The 16,405-nt window shown below is 40.0% G+C and overlaps 2 protein-coding genes across 2 annotated transcripts in view; one reads left to right on the top strand and one right to left on the bottom strand.

The window, feature by feature from the left end:
- APBB1IP (amyloid beta (A4) precursor protein-binding, family B, member 1 interacting protein) overlaps positions 1–4,706 on the top strand; it is a 49,898-nt gene extending 45,192 nt beyond the window's left edge. Inside the window, exons 12-13 of the mRNA XM_009329120.1 lie at positions 1,625–1,716; positions 4,053–4,706. Coding sequence (XP_009327395.1) covers positions 1,625–1,716; positions 4,053–4,580 — 620 coding nt within the window. The 3' untranslated portion in view covers positions 4,581–4,706. The remainder of the gene's footprint in view (positions 1–1,624; positions 1,717–4,052) is intronic.
- Positions 4,707–10,790: 6,084 nt separating this feature from the next.
- The window catches only part of LOC103921208 (selenoprotein O-like), a 28,148-nt gene continuing 22,533 nt past the window's right edge, over positions 10,791–16,405 (bottom strand). The window contains exons 19-20 of the mRNA XM_009329135.1: positions 11,435–11,514; positions 10,791–11,096 (exon numbers count right to left, since the gene is read on the bottom strand). Of these exons, the coding sequence (XP_009327410.1) occupies positions 10,974–11,096; positions 11,435–11,514 (203 nt within the window). The 3' untranslated portion in view covers positions 10,791–10,973. The remainder of the gene's footprint in view (positions 11,097–11,434; positions 11,515–16,405) is intronic.

Here is a 16,405-nt window from a genome sequence, read left to right as displayed (position 1 = left end):
TCTGCTATGGACAGCAGACAAAGTGAGGAGAGACAGTAACTTGCTCCACTTGAGGGCATGGCCCCAGAACCCAGGGATTTACATCTCGCTCCACTGAGCACTTACTGCCACAAGATTGGTTTTATCTCTTTATTGAACTTCCACGTTAGTCCTTCAACAAACAGACTGTAGGTTGAATGATCAAAATGGTACTTTGGATTAAATATGCTGAACGACATGCAGGCACAAGCATAAAACACAAGGACTTCAGACCATCTTCTGTCATCCCTCGAAGCCTAAATAGCCCTAGTAAATTCAGTACACTGCAGAGTTTGTCTTACTTCTCTGTCAGTGCTGTGATTTGCAGGCATGGCAATAAAAATAATTTATTCTATTTGTTATCATCTTCATGGAATCTCTTTGCTAGTCAGAAAAGTACATGTTAGGATTAAAACCATTGTTGTGCTTAGACTTACATTGTAGACCGCTAAGGGTTCACTTAGAAGTACATGAGTGTAACTTTACTGGATCTCAGAACTGTAAATTATAATAGAGTTAAGGCAGTCATTGAGGTTTATGACTGTATGTATGTAGGCACCAAACGCTACCTGCTACTTTGACATGTACAGCTTCCAAAAATCCTACACTAAACTGGAGAGTTTATTTAATCCTCATCAGACTGTACAGGGGCTGGGGATTTTTTCCTAATTAAACCCACAAATTTGTCCTTTGGTCTGACATTCATTTACTCCATTTGACAGTAGTGGGTTATTTATGTATATCCCTTACAAACACAGTAATGGTGGGCAAACGTTTTGCAGAGCTTTAATTTAGCCGGCTAGCAGATCTTCACTAATCTGAGAATACAGTGAGGTTCACAAATCTTCTGTGATTCCAGATGGGGGAGAAGTTTCAGAGCTGTTAGCTCATTTACTAAAGAAAATGGATCAGCCCCTCTGTAGGATTTCAAACCTTCAGTTCTCATGACTGTTACTGATTTGAAACTATGGCACTTTTAGTCTTTAGGCTAAAGTAAAGGAAAAAAACATGCAATAAAAACTGACAATGCAGTAATACTACAGCACACTACAAACTTCAAAACGCTGTTACGAAAGACAGGTATTTAAACAATGGAAGGCCAGAGGGTGGGCTTAACTATGCCAGTTTGATTTCTGCTTAGCTCCCCTTCCAAAGCCAGCTCCCCATCTCTATTCCTGTGTCAATCTTAACAGTCCCCTTCTGTAATCACCATTTACAATAGCCAGAAGAAAAAGCTCTTCATTTGTCACCACCTTTACACACTCTGATGATTTCTGTCATATGTCTTCATAATTCTGCCACTTGCACTTCCTGTAAGATTGTCAGCTACAACCATGGAGGCAGGTATTAGTTTTAATGTAAGGTATTATGTTTATTTTCCTTATGTAATGAACTGAATATGAAAAGTCACAAAATAAGCCTGAAGTAGAAAACAGACATCCTCGTGGATTTTACTGAATTACGTGTAAAACCTGTAACGAGTGGTTCCTTGGTGGAAGTTGTAGAGATGTTTTCATAGCCTTATTCTTAGTTTGCTATTCCCTGATCTGGTTAATATCACAAAAATGTAACACTCTTTTCCCTCTGTCTCCTCTCCTTGTCACAGGTGCTGTTCAGGCAAATGGACAGATTCCCCAAATTGTTCGTCATTCCAGTGCAGAATTTCCAGAGACTCAGAAGAAAGTGGATACATCAGAGGTACAGGTCAGCAGTTACTAGCAGTGCACTTGTTAAATGTTACCTGTGAACCAGTTCTCCAAGTTTGTTTTTCTTCACCCACTGTCTTCCCCTCTCAAAGTGCCAGTGTACTGCTGTGACAAGGATTTGGGTCCTGAGCAAAGTGCCTGGTTCCTTGTTGCCCCTCCTCATGCTTTACACACTGCAAACAGTGTGCTCGTTGCACAGAAGCAAGGAGCCACCAATGGGAGGTGAAGGCACAGCCATCTGCCACTTTCGTTCTTCAGAACAAATAGGTGTGAGTTCACGTAGCAGAAATAGGAGTGTGCCTACTGGGACAGTCTCAAAGAGTCTGTGCTGCCAGAACCTCGGTGCCGTTTTCTGTCTCTGCCAGAAAACAGGTCTTGCCTTAGTAACACAAAGGATACAGTAGTGTTTTCGGCAGGGAACACTGTGCACAGCTGAAGATGAGTGTGTAAGAAAGGAGAAAGTGTGAAGAAGTAAGGGAAAACATTACATGTTTTCATTAGGCTCTAAATGCATTCCTTGCTTAAGCTTCAAATTTTGTCTACTTGCTCTGGCTGTAAAACTATCAGTAGGGTACAGGACTTCAAAAACATCCTACAGAAAAAAAAACCCTGCATTTGTTTGCAGTTCATTATTCAATCCCTCCATCATGCATAAAGTGCACAGGACAAGTGACATGAAATTCCTAGGATTTTTCTGTCACCTGCATTACATGTCCTACGCTTCTTGTTTCTGTCTTTGAGTTCCTCCTTTAAAAATATCTGTTTCTCTGTTCTGAACCTCACTTCCTCTGGAATAGATCACGTTCTCAGAACTCAGCCAGTGGTTCCCTCTTCCTATGTCTCGTTTACTTCCATCTTTGTAAGCAAGGAGAGTGAGGAAGAGAAGGCAAGCATGTTATACTTAGCTCATGCCAGAATTAGTACTGCTGACTGCAGGTCACAGAGCACTTTTCTCTAGTGGAAGCAAATGTATTGCCTTCTTCATCTCACAGCTTCTACAAGCCTGGGACCAAAGGATCAAGCTGAAGTCTTTCAGGGTGCACTGTGCTACAGTTAGAGCACTAAGCTAGCTAGATCTAAACTGATAAATTAGCATAACTGGAAATGAATGTGTTACAAAACTTTGTTTTCAGGACAGCAGGCTTCTCCACAGGTTTACAAGAATAGAGAGCATGTTTGTGTAGTAATTGTCAACAGCTACCAGTTGCTACCCAAAAAAAAAAAAGGCAAATTATATTCAGATATCACCAGTGGGCTTTATCTTCAGAGTGTCGACTAGCAAACACAATTTAAAAGAAAAGCCACCTAAAATTTTGTCAAAACAAACATCTCCGTAATGAACTGCTATCCTACATTTTATTTTTCTTAATTTGTATGATGGATGCTTTGATTAATTTTTCCTTCAAAAAAGTTGTCAGAGGGTTTGAACGTCTCGAGACCTTGCAAACATGGCTTGAATTGAGTGGCTTTTTGTTGCACTGTTGATTTGAACATGGAGGAGGCGTGTGCATGTGCCTTGCCCAGCAAGCAGAAGACACCCTTCCCCAGGCTTATCAGTGGCCCGTGGAGTATCTTTCCCTTGCTGTGCACCGCACCGAATCGTGACAGACAGCTTTCCCAAGTGCCTCTCTTCACAGTGCTTTGCAGTGCTCTCCCTCCCGTACAGAGGGGGCCCAGTGCCCTACCCTGCGGGTGAATGCATGTCACACCATGCTGCAGAGTGCTGGGGACAGTGAATCCAGACATAGAAACTTTAAATTCCCAAATCTCTCCACCTTCTTCCCAGTTCACTGCTGTTGTGTCTAATGAGTTTGGCAGAGATAGGTGACTTCATTATTTTAGCTTTATACAGAGATCCAGCAGTCACAGCTAGAACGGGAGATGGAGATACAATGGGGACGAGAGCCAAAACTACATCTGCTTTTTATGTTCTCAAATCTTGCTCAGTATTTTTGGATGTAAAAACGCAGCACAGATATTTTTTTTTTAAGTCTTCATGTTCTCAGGGAATGAACAGCAGCGTGGAACATCAAGAAAGTACCTTTATATATCTTACTAACTGCAATTCTTTGAAATTTTAAAAGCACTCATTTTCTGAGGACAGCACTCGAAGAAGCACTATGACTGCTGTCAAAGCTCTGTGGGCAGCTCCAGAAAGAAAACAAGATACCATTTGCACTCTTCAGGCAAAATGTACTCTACTTCATTTCACTGTCTACTGTACTCTTCTCACATATTTTCACATCTTTTCACTGTTCTTAGGCAGTGGCATTAGTTTACATGTGCACTGACTGTGTCTTGTCCTTTTATTCCTTCTGCTTATCAAAGGCTAAGTCAAATAACGTCAGTGTGCCTGGCCTGGCACAGTCAGTGATGACGCCACAGAAATACCAGAGTAAGAGGAACTCACTGCAGCCTCCTCCTCCACCTGAAAGGCGGTCATCTGCTATTGCCGTTTCACCAATTCTACCCTCCAAAGCCAAACGAGACAGCAGCGTTTTCCTAACAGATCCAGACAGCTTTCCAGCACCGCCACCTACATTGAAGATTGATTTTCTACCACCACCATCTGATTTCTGTGAATCTCCTCCTGATTTTGTGCCTCCACCACCACCAGCCTCCAGCAGTGGTAATGGAGACCTGCCATTACCCCCTCCGCCTCCACCTGTCTCCAGTAAGCCATCACCTCCAACAAAGAAACCTGTGCCACTTCCTTCAAAAAGGCTAGAAAACACGGGACAAGCTGGAGAGCCACGGCCAGCTGGGCCACCTCCGGTTGGGGGTGGAGGCAGGCAAGCAGATTTCATGTCTGACCTAATGAAAGCTCTTGAGAAGAAAAGGGGCAGCAGTTCCTGAACTCTGGGAGCAGGTGGACTTCAAGCTATAGCTGTTTTTGTGAGGCATCATGGAAGGTCGTGCTGGATCAGGCCCCACCAGGAGGAATTCTCCTTCAGAGTTCCCCCTGGGGGTCCCAAGAAGTAAAGCGGGGTGCCCTCTGTCCCACATGTCGTCTCTACAACCTGCTCCTTCTTCCCCCCACCCCCCATTAACTACCCTTCCAGCACCAGGCTGAAGTAAGAAATGAGCTGTAGAGTCTTGCATCGCTCCATCAGGACAGCCAGGGATGGTGGAGCAGCGCTCGCAGAGCCAGCCAGCGAGTGAAATGCATCTTCTGTGGCTGCCTCTCTAGTAGAATTGGAGCTGAAGGAAAAAATACAATGTTCTCATGTGAATTTTGAGAAGTGGGAAGATCCCTTTTCACTGAATTCCCCTTAAAGGTTCTTTATCAGAAACCCCCAAATTGTGGGGTTTTTTTTAATAAAAGGACCCCATTTTTTTTCAGAAGTAGCCTGTCTTAAAAAGTAAAACCTCAGCTAGATTATTCCGAGATGCAAGGCAGGACCAGGGCCATTTCCAGACAGTGTCACCCCAAATGTTACACACTCCTGTTTCCATATGCAACTCCAGTCATACCTGTCAGCACTCATGCTGCCTTTAAATCTCATTTCTTTGGTTAATCTTAGACAAAGAAAAAATTTTATTTCAAAATGTTGTATGCTTCCCTTGGTAAGCAGGGATTTTTTTTTCTGTTGGTTAACATTTGTCTTCAAACTGTACCTAGAAACAGTCTGTCTTCTGAAAGACTTCGTAATCACCTTGTACCTGATACGAATGTCTCCTCCTACGTTTTTTTTCATTTGTTCTCCCATTTTAATTCTCCGTTGTTCATTTAGGCAGCATTCATTATTTGTTCTCAAATAAAAATAGCTTCTATTTTATATCTGCACAAGGTGTCACAGTTAATGAACAGGTATTTTAATGGCAATTGGTACCACATCAAGTATTTTAAAGTTTTTGCTTCTACCTTCTAAATTCTTTATTTTTATTTCTTCCAGTCTTTGTCTCTTCTCATGCACACAATCTTCTAAGATTCCATAAATAATATATTTCTGTATTTTATCCAGGAACGGACAGCAGTGCTGGCTGGCCCCTTTCTCATTTGTTCAGATGGTTCCTACTGTATTTGCACATTTCAGTGGCTGCATGAGCGTATTCCTCCACAAGACAGCAAAGACCAGGACTTTGCTATGAAAAAGCACAAGCCACGAGCACTGAGTATCAGGGGCCAGACCCCTGACAAGTTGGAGCAATGCAAGGCAAAACGTGCCTGTGTTAGCACTAGGAGGAGTGGGCAGTACCCGGTCAAAGCAGTGGGAGCGAAGGGACGGGCTCTCGGAAGGAGCCAGCGCGGAGAGTAGTGATGGACACAACAGGAACTTGGGGATGCACAGAAGGCGTTTCGGAAAAGGGATGCTTCAGCCAGGGAAGTGCCAGATGAATCACTAAAAAAACTTTATGTGACATCCCGCAACTTAATCTGTTTTCAGTTGAGACAAGCTGAAGCTAAGGGATGTTTTTCCTGCAGTAATCCCCAGTTAATCACGTATAGCCATGGGACAGCCACTCCCTGTTTCCTCCTTCCTTTCTTTGCTATGTCGGCAGTGTAAGCATTGGAAGAGCAAGTAAAGCTCACATCAGGGGATAGGGGGATATCTTACGACTGCTGTTAATCATTTCTTTGCTCTGCAGCCTATGGTTGAGGAGCTAGCGTTGCTAGCAAGATGCTAGAGCTTGTACACCTGTGTCTCTACTGCTAAATAAAAGAGGACGAGGACGCAAGCTTGAGCACTGGCCTAGTGCTCACCCATACTGCCAAAGTGAGCCTAAGCACAGTCCCAGGCGCAACTCAAGGAACTGCCCAGGCCAGGCACCATTCCCAGAAGACAACACAGACGAGTTCAAAAGCAGGTTTCACTCCCTGTACAGACATCCCCCGTGGTGCAGACATGGCCAGTTAGGGTACTAGTTCATGGGCCGAGGAACTAGTTCCTGGCCCTCTTACTTACCAGTATAGGCAGAGCCCATGCAACTCTTACTGGTCTTCTAGCTCCCTTGCTTTCACTGGACTGAGCAAAAAGCTCTCACCGGGAGAACTACGTTCACCAGTAACACAAATGTTACCTAGAAGTTTAGAATCGTATCTCATTATCTCCAAACGGCCAAACTGAGAAATGCTGTCAAGACCAGTGCGAGGCTCATAAGCTTAGTACAAGCTTTAGTTCCAAGTGCGGGAGGAAAAATACTAACTAGCTAAAAGTAGGAGGGTTAAAACTAGGGGTTAAAAAAAAAAAAGGATTAATGTTTCCCAGTTGCTTTCCATATGTAACTGAGGTAAGCATTATGCAGAATCATTGAATGCTAAAGAGCTGGGTGTCATTTTCTGACGAGGTATTGGGAGTGCACATCTTTGACACACTTAGGTGACAACAGCTGTCTGCTATCCAACTACTTTTAAATCAAATGAATTTTCTTTTATGAAATGTACACCCAGAATCAAAATAAAGCAGAACACGTCCTTAGAAAAATGTTGCACAACAAGCTAGTTTCTCTGAATTCACAAAGCGCTAAGACTTCCACACGGCTTTCCTAGCATTCACTCTTCTCACAGAACGCTCAGCCTCCTGCCCTATTTCCTCCCTTCTCTTCTGTTACAGCACAATAAACTCAATTTTATACATTCTACATCTGCAGTCAATCATCGCTCATGCACTTAATCTTACACAAAAGTTGAGCTTTCTTCGAAACACAAAGAATCAAAGCCTACAGAAAACCCCAGAAATCAATTCAAATGCTGTGATGATTAGACTTCTATCAACTATTTTGTGTATGTACGTGGTTGCATTGAATTTCTGAAATGTACGTATTCAAACTCTCCATTCAAAGAACGGAGCTACCATCTTAATGATACACAATTATCTGTCTTTATTTGGTACAAAAAAGATGCTGCAAAATACAAAAAGATCTTCCTTCCAAGACTGTAAATCAAAGCATTTGTAAAAAATAGAAATTAATCTTTCCGCCTCTCTCTAACCTATTGCCATATGAAATTGTCTTATTCCTGTAGATCGTGGTAGTATGTACATTACTAGAGATTACAGTATGTTAGTCTGAAAAGATCTGAAATTGCACCATGTTATTTTTAACCTTTCTCCACGCCTCAAACGGAAGCAGTCTCAGCAGCTGTCGTCTTCTTTGGGCTCTTACATCACCAATACGGAAGAAGGACTCACTTCAAGCGATCACTTTTCCATCAGTCCTTAGGATTAGAAAGGTTAGAGTCATGTGGAAAAGTCCACGTGTGGGGGACCACCACTGCAGACCCTCATAACTGTCCTCTGCTACAGAAAGAGGTACAAATAAACACCTATTTGATTACCAGCCACAGTATTGTTACTCCCCATCTTGCTCTTGCATCACTGCTATGTTTATGTACCGTGAAGGAAAAGGCAGCTCCGGAACTGCCGGTGGAAGCCAAGGATTTTAGGGAATATATCATGAAACACAGTATTAATGCTTACATTGTCATAATAAACCATAATGATTAAAATCTAGAAGTGGAAAGGGAGGTGGTGCAAGATGCTGAGCATGATGTGGGCTCATTTCTCTACTTTTACAAAACATAGTTAAAAGGTAGTGTTGAGATAACTGTATTCTTCGTGTTTTTCACACACTCTTTGTCAGGCACTTTGAGAGCGGAAAAGTAGAAACTTAAATGCATTGTGGCAAAACTGTAGGACAGGACTGTTATTTATGGGTTATCATTGACAGTCTCACAGTAACTGGGAAACATGCATCCCTGGTTGAGGGAGACACGCAGAACAGAAGAGATTCAGTATTGTTAAGACTTACGAATTCTTACAGTCTTGCAGGATACGCTAAGGCAGGTTGATTGCCATTAACAGTCAGTACTATTATGAAACGAGAATACTCAAAATGATTACTTGAAATAGGTAATTGCGTAAAAACAGGTAATTACATAAAAACAAGTTATGTAAACTGCATGGTAAAACTGGGCAGGGGGCAGGAAAGGAGATTTGCTTTCACATAAATCAAGGAAAGAGGACGTGGCTGAGTCCGTGAATGAACTCCTGGAGAAGTAGGTGACCTAAGGCTCTCCGCAGCCAGAAGAATAAGCGAAACCAATTTTCAGGGCTCGCTTAGCCTTTCAGATACTTTTCAAGAACCTGAGAAAAGCCTAAGAAGGAGCACAGTCGCCAGTACACACATATCACTGCTTACAAAATAGCTCCCATTTTGGATGTTCCATTTTTGTATCGTGATGCTGGAGGCTTTCTTTACCTGCAACTATGGGTGAAGCAGAGGTCCGCTTGCTACTGTTACTAATAGGATTTAACATTTATAAAACACTTGGAAGAAGAAAGCAGCATAAAAATGCTTTGCATTTATGCAATTATCCCATGAGGTAAAGAAGTACAGGTAGCCGTGTTTGGGCCCCACACGGTAGAAACTTATCAGATGTTTGGTTCAACATAAATTAGCGTTCTTCGCTTTCACCTAATTGGAAACCAGGGCCCAAGTTGCAGTGCTGCTGTATTTACCCTGTAGGCACAAGTATGTTCATATTGTCACTTACTTGCGGTGTAACTCATTTCACTGCAGGTGGTAATGCTGATGTTCACACATTTCATCACAACACGCCATTTTGCTTGCAATTATCCGAGAAGAGACATCAACGCCAATGTTTCAATAGGTTGGGAATGTAGCCCACTGCCGAAGGGCTTCTACAGACCCCCCCAGCAGCCCACTCCTTTTACCTGGAGGTGTTGGAGGTGTCGCCGGCTCAAATACTAATCCCAGTGGTTGCAGAAGAGCACTTACTACCCGCACAAGGAATGTTAACCCAGGCTGACTTGTGCAAGTTGCTTAAACTTCAGACTGGACTTTCAGAAAACCGTAGTTAAATATCTATATTGTGCCTCACGTTACGATACCACTATTTACATTTGAACAACTGTATTTATATTTGAACAGCTGTATATCTGGGGGAAACCATCCTGAATAATTGTGTTGATTATTGTTAAGAAGTAAAGGCATTCAAATCTTTTTTAGTCACTGAAATATTTCTAATAATATATTTCTTCCCCCACTAATTATATTTCTAAAAATAAATTTGTGAAATGCTAATTATACCCCTTAATAACCTCTATTTCAGAATCAAGTAGCACTCAAGAAATTTGAAGATTCTAAACCAATCCATTTTGGATTTGGGAAGAGACGAGGTAGCATCAAGGAGTAACAAAGCCCCCAGATAAGTGATTTTTGCTGTAAATTTTCTAGCATAACATTGCACCTGACTGCTTATGTGTTAATTTTGGCTTAATTATACACTAAGTTTTGTGATATGGAATTGGAGTATCCAACAAGGATAAATAACAGGACCGAGGACTCTGAGACTAGCCTCTCTCTGTTACTCAAAGGACTGTTATGTAACAGCTTCAGCTGAATTTTAAGTACCTTCCCTGCAAGATTTTTGTTAGTTCCTTACAGCATCAGGTGGCTGGATACAAAAGGTATATTGACCTGACTACATACATAGTGAGATACTTCCAAGAAAGTCCTTTTCCATGTCCAACCAGTGAAAATTTCCTGAGGCATTATATCCATGCACCAACAGTCTTTCTACTACTATCCAAAGATACCCTTTAAAAGAGCAGTGGCCAGGCTTGATAGGCACCTGACACCAGCAGACACCAAAATTTATTTTTGGGCAAGTCACTCCCAAGACGGACATCTTTGCTCCCTATTTAATTGAATTTCCTTTAAGTCTTTGTTGGCAGTCTAATGGGACAAAACAAGGTCAAAAAGAGAAAAGGTGGCAGGGTCTAAGCGTAAGATGATCCTCTGTTCCAACTCTGCAAAAGACTTCAGAACATTTATGTCTTCAGAATACAATTATATTTGAACAGTGTGTAACAGCCAGGAGAACATTCATCAAAATACTGTATGATTAAAACTAGCTTAGATGGATTTTAAATTGACCAGCCATTAAAGCTTATTGAGACCCACCTGATCAGCCATAAGTTCGGAGAGGTTAAGTGTGACAGTTTGGCAGAACTTAAATATTGGGACTCAAATTAATGCACAGCTGAACATGAAGGGCAGAGTTATAAACACCAATATAATTTGCTGATGCAACCATAAACAGTGGTCCGCTTCTTTAATTTTTAGACTTTATAAAGTTGGTCAAGACCTTGTCTCATCTAGCAGAGTAGCAGATTCCAGTCCACAAAGTACAAGGGAGAGAAGCTCTTGTGGCTTGATCCATTAATCCTGTTTGAAGGCCTGAGCTTTGACCTTCATCATTTTTCCCACTTGTTCAAATTTCTCTCAGGATGAACAGCTTACTTTAAGATCCTTGGCCCAAGCTGGGGGGCGCAGGGAGTAGCCTGCTTTCTCTGCAGCCTCCTGTCTCTGAAAGGGATGTTGTAAAATCTGCTGTAGCAGATGAACCTGGAAGCAATTAAAACGGGTAAGGTTTTATACAAAATGTTTTCCTGCAAACAAGAAGAGTCTCTGCCGCTTCATATTATGCACCCTCCTGGCTCCAGAAACTACTCCATGAGTTGCTTACTATTATTAGTACTACTATTAATATATGCACTACTCTTTATATTATAATTAACACTATTAATAGTTTTGTTAATATTTTTAATAGTAATTGGTATTAGATAGTATAGTGTTGGTCAAAGTGTAATAATATAGGTTCAAAGTGTAAATGCAACAACTCTTTCATTAACAATTATGCCAATTATTAATAAATATGTCAAGAAAGAAAGAAATAATTTCACCTCTGAGAAATTATTCAAATTAGCTTTTTGCACTGCTGATTCTGCCATCCAATTCCTAAGTATGTATCTAGGATTAACAGCTGAAACGAAAAGTAAATCATGTTAAATTTAGCTAGACATATTCAACAAAAGCAAAACACAGTCATTGAAACGTGTCATTGAAATCTTCAAGAAGGCTTAATTTGCAGATCAAGAAAAAAATGCGTAAAAAGGAAAAGGAATGAATCAATCTATTTATTTTTATGAGCTGCTAAAAGGATTTTTTTTAACTTGCACACTCAGTAATGCCAAAGTGCCAAACAAAAATTCGAACAGTATGGAACAGCACATTGATACACAAAGGGTTTCCTGTTGTGAACACCAGCAGACTTTAAGCGAGATTAGTTTACCATAACCTAGGTTCCTGCTAGATTGTTGGAAAGTGTATTTCAGTGTTGGCAATACATTCCTGGAGATCATAAAAATTAATATTATATTATGTAATGTAAAAAGGAATTATTGATATATTCATTGAAGTATATGTACTTAGATATTCCTTCTTCTATATCATATATCGAAAGTTCGGCCATAAAAGCCTTTAATGTTGGATTTCAGCTGTATTTTTTAGAAACTACTTTTTCAACTTTGTCAGTCCTTTTAGTTCCGTGGGAGGGCGGGTTCCACAGTTTTTTCTACAACTGTCTGCTGTATCTTCTTGGAAACACCCGTGACAGTTGCACTGGCATGTTCCTGGCTGATTGTGGCTAATTAGCAGTAGGGAGATTGTAGGGACATTGAAAATGAAACTGCGGAATTAGTAACCCAGGCTGTATCTTACAGCATGGCAACTAACAACTCATAAGAGGAGTTCTGTCAAACTGTATGCTGAGGACAATTCTCATCAGCATACATGGCTTTTATTATCAATTTTTTAGCAGGTAACATCAACACAACTCTTTATTTTTGCTCTGCAATTAAAGCCTAGGATTCTGCTTCAGAAAGTTTTCCCTTTAATGAATGAATAAAACAATGTTACAGATTAATTGTAACAAACATTTCAAGCTTGCATTGTAAGTCTTAATTTGACACTGGTCTGCATATTTTCCCAAGTTCAGTAGCTGATATTACATGAAGAGATCAATTAGTGATACCAGAGGCATTTCACCCATGGACTTGAACCCAAAAGTCTGTGATTTATGGACAAACTTCATCTGTTCCTTCTCTTTCCATTGGTGTCCCAGCAGGTTTTATATGAATACACATTATTCAAGCCTCACGTTTTATATATTTCTTTCAAAAAATCCGTGTAGCTTTATAAAATATTCTTTTAAATACCCTTACAGCATATTTGAAAAAGGCTATTAGAAAAAGCAGAGTATTCATCAAAATCACCATCCCAAAATTCCCTCTACTCAATTCCTCTAATCAATTTGTTATAATCTTATCTTATTTACAAATAATAAATTATATTAGGAGGGAGGACAATCAGAAACAGTATTTTGGATAAAAAGATTAAACTTGATCTTGTTCCATTTCCCAATTCACTCTGTTCTTGCTTCTCCTTGTACTGCTTCTTCAGCTTGCAAACATAACTTGTTTATCCTAGTTGACCACCAGACAATTGATGTCTTTGAGAAAAGCTATGACTAGCTCCTCCTAAGGTTTTGTGGTCAATCGCAGGACTTTATTCATATTTAAAAGCACCATTTAACCAGCTAACAAACTAGAATTTACTGAAGCTATGTAATCAGTGAAACAACACTTGCATGATTATTTTAGGTATCACAATACAATTAAATTCTTTATGTTTGAAACTCAGTGATAGCCATTTGAAGCCACAAGATTTGACATGCAGCAGCGTTACGCAAAGGGTCTTTACGTTATTTAGAAAAGTAAAGGACAAAAAAAATCACTCTCTGCTCTAAGGGCTGAACTCTGACCCCTCATGTTCCTGCCAGAAGAGAGAAGGTGAAGCCCTCTTACAAAATCAGAACATGCGCTGAAACCAGAAGCATCTCAGGTGGCACTGCCACTCCCTCCTTTATAAAAGCTGCCCGGGTAACAGAACAACATTCCGGCATAATGTCCAGGTGCTGACTTCCACGAGAACGAAGGCTGAGATGCCATCCCCCCAAATACAGACATTCTTCTTTCTCACATTACCGTTGTTCTGTATGTACTTAATATATTAAACAAAAGCCAATAAATACAACTAGCTATTTGGAACCCTGATAACCTCTACATAGTCATAACAACACCCTGCCCTAACTCCTAAAAAAACAGTGTTTTCCCACTTGGCAAAATAATTTGCTCTGGCCAAGTATTTGATTTAATCCAGTAAATGGGTTTTCAACAGTAAAGTGTGATAACAATACAAAAAGAGTATTTAAAAGGTGGAGAATTTAACATATGACTCATACAAAAAAATGATAATTCACATTAAACCATGACTCATATTAGCGGGAGAATATTTGTCCCAGAAATATATTCGTAACAATTGCAAATTGACAAGTTTCACAGTGGCATTAAAAATACCTGTAATTAACACAAGTGGCAAGATAATTATGAAAGAGTAAGACAAGCCAAATAAGAATAGGACAAAGCAGAAGAAATTTTGTGCCCTTATGAGCATTTTATGATCTGGTCTACAATTTTTTTTTTAACATTTTTCTTTTGTAAAAAAATACAATTATAGACTTGTATTGGGATTTGGATTGTCAAAACTTTTTGATCAACTCCTAAGAAACTAAGTTTAGGCAGTACAAGATAAAGTGCTACTAAGAACTAAAAACTAAATGAAGAGAGAAGAAAAAAAGATAATGAATAAGTGATCAACTTCAAATGCTTCAAGATGATGTACTTTGAGAAGTGAGATATTCTACTATGCTTACTAATGATGAGGGAAAGGTGATGAATAATGGCGATATATTCGAGGTCAGTCAATACTAAAGACAGCAATACAAAATTTAGTGGGACTTACCAACCCATATAAAAATCTAGAGAGCCACGACAGTTTTGTCTTTAACATGAAATGCTGGCTAAAAATGCACTGTTGACTGAGTTGAGCCAGATTTCTGCTGCAAGTTGTAGTGACAAGGGACAGCTGTTACAAGCAAATACTTAAACAAAAAAAAAACAATTTTGAAGAGACCACAAGGGGCATCTAAGAGATCTATTGAAATGTATAGGTGTGAAAGAGAACAACAACAGAACTCTGTAAGAAACTTCAGTCACACCGTAATATGGAGCAGCTAGCAAAAATGTAACAAGATTTGTTGATTTTAAAAGGAAAATTAAATTTTAAATAAAACAATAATAAATTAACATCGGTAGCCTGTTACAAATTTCTGCAGCTCTGCTGTATGAATACAGAGTGATGACCGATTATATGGAAGAAAACTTAACTAACTTAACCATGAATCTTTGCATATCAAGTTTTGGACTGCTACCAGAACTGAGACCACTAGCACAAGTGTGATCCTGGAGGCAAAACCTTTTCCTTGTTTCATCTGTCTCCTGTGCTGTAAGAACCTCTGAGGTGCATGTAGAAAAACATGATGCTGGTTTGCAGAAGATCATCCCCAAACTAGGATCCTTTCTGATTTGGAATAAAAACTCAGAATGTCATGATTTTCTCTAAAAGCAGACTCAAAAAACATAGAAAAATAAGAAGTGTGTTTAGACAGTTTTCAGCATTAAATTTTAGCTGAGGAAAACAGAGGCACTTGAAACCTCAAAATAGTAGTTGAGCTAAGAGCCTCAGAGTCCCACAGTTGAAACTTCTTAACCCTACCAAAATACAAATAATAAAACAAACCTTTCTTCTTGGTAACTGTTTTCATATTAACTTTCTAAAAATACATGTAAAATTGTAAGAAGTGTTCTTAAATAGAGCCTTGGTTAGAAAATGTAGATGCAAACTTGAAGGTCCATGCGATGATAAATTGTGCCCTATGTAGTTTTTCCTATCTTACTACTGAAAGTCAGTGCTATCTCCTGCCATTTTCCTACTAAATCAATTAAAGCTATCGAAGACAATCAATATCTAACAAAAGAGTACAGCCATTTCCATTAGAAATGAGAATAAAACGCCCTGCAAAGCAGCATAACATGGAAGCTTATAATACCTCTTGTGCAGAATTTGATCAGATCCTGCATTTCCTTCATTCCCTTTTGGCCAGAGATTTTCAGTTGCTCATTGTCGTTTAGAGGCAAATTTCACAAATTTACCACAGCTTACTGCAGATCCAAAAAAATCTCTTCCTGAGTAATTCTTAGAATTTCATATCCGCTGTTTCTGCTGTAATAGACAGCTAAATGCAGTACCTCTACCATTTTGTATTTAGAGTAACTTGGAGAATCAAGTACCTTCCTTTGACTTCCATGACTAGATACTCCTTTCACAAGTAAGGGTATTTTTCTCCAGGTGCAGGAAAAAAAAGTGGGTGCCTATCAGAAACCTGAATTATTTATAACGTGTAGAAAGGATCTGGACATATTTGAACACTCAGACAAATCTTAGTCCATTCAGCCAGTACAGGATGCCTACCAGAATCTTCCCTGGTATTATCAAATGTTCATTGCCGGAGAAGAACAATGTTCTTCGGAGCAATGCAAACTGACACATTCACAGACTGCTGAAGGAAGGAAGTACAGATCAAGGAAAAGATGTTGCTTGCACTCAGGAAAAGCAGATACAGCAGAAGAGGAAGGGCATCTCTCACAAGGAAATCAAATCCTACGGGCCCTTTCAGGGAGCACCCTACTTTGCAATGAAGAGTTACAACCTGGGGAGCAGCCAGAGCACATCCACCGTTTCAAGACACTAAGGTGAAGCCCCATTTGAGACATGACAAGATACAGTCAAACATGCTCCCACGGGCCAATAATTCTTAAGTTCTTAGAATCATAGAATCATTAAGGTTGGAAAAGACCTCTAAGATCATCGAGTCCAACTGTCAACCCAACACCACCATGCCCACTAAACCACGT

Source organism: Pygoscelis adeliae, unplaced genomic scaffold (genome assembly GCF_000699105.1).
Source record: "Pygoscelis adeliae isolate BGI_AS28 unplaced genomic scaffold, ASM69910v1 Scaffold427, whole genome shotgun sequence".
NCBI classification, from domain to species: Eukaryota; Metazoa; Chordata; class Aves; order Sphenisciformes; family Spheniscidae; genus Pygoscelis; species Pygoscelis adeliae.
The sequence above is the reverse complement of the archived record's forward strand: the minus strand, read 5'-3'. Positions and strand labels throughout refer to the sequence as shown.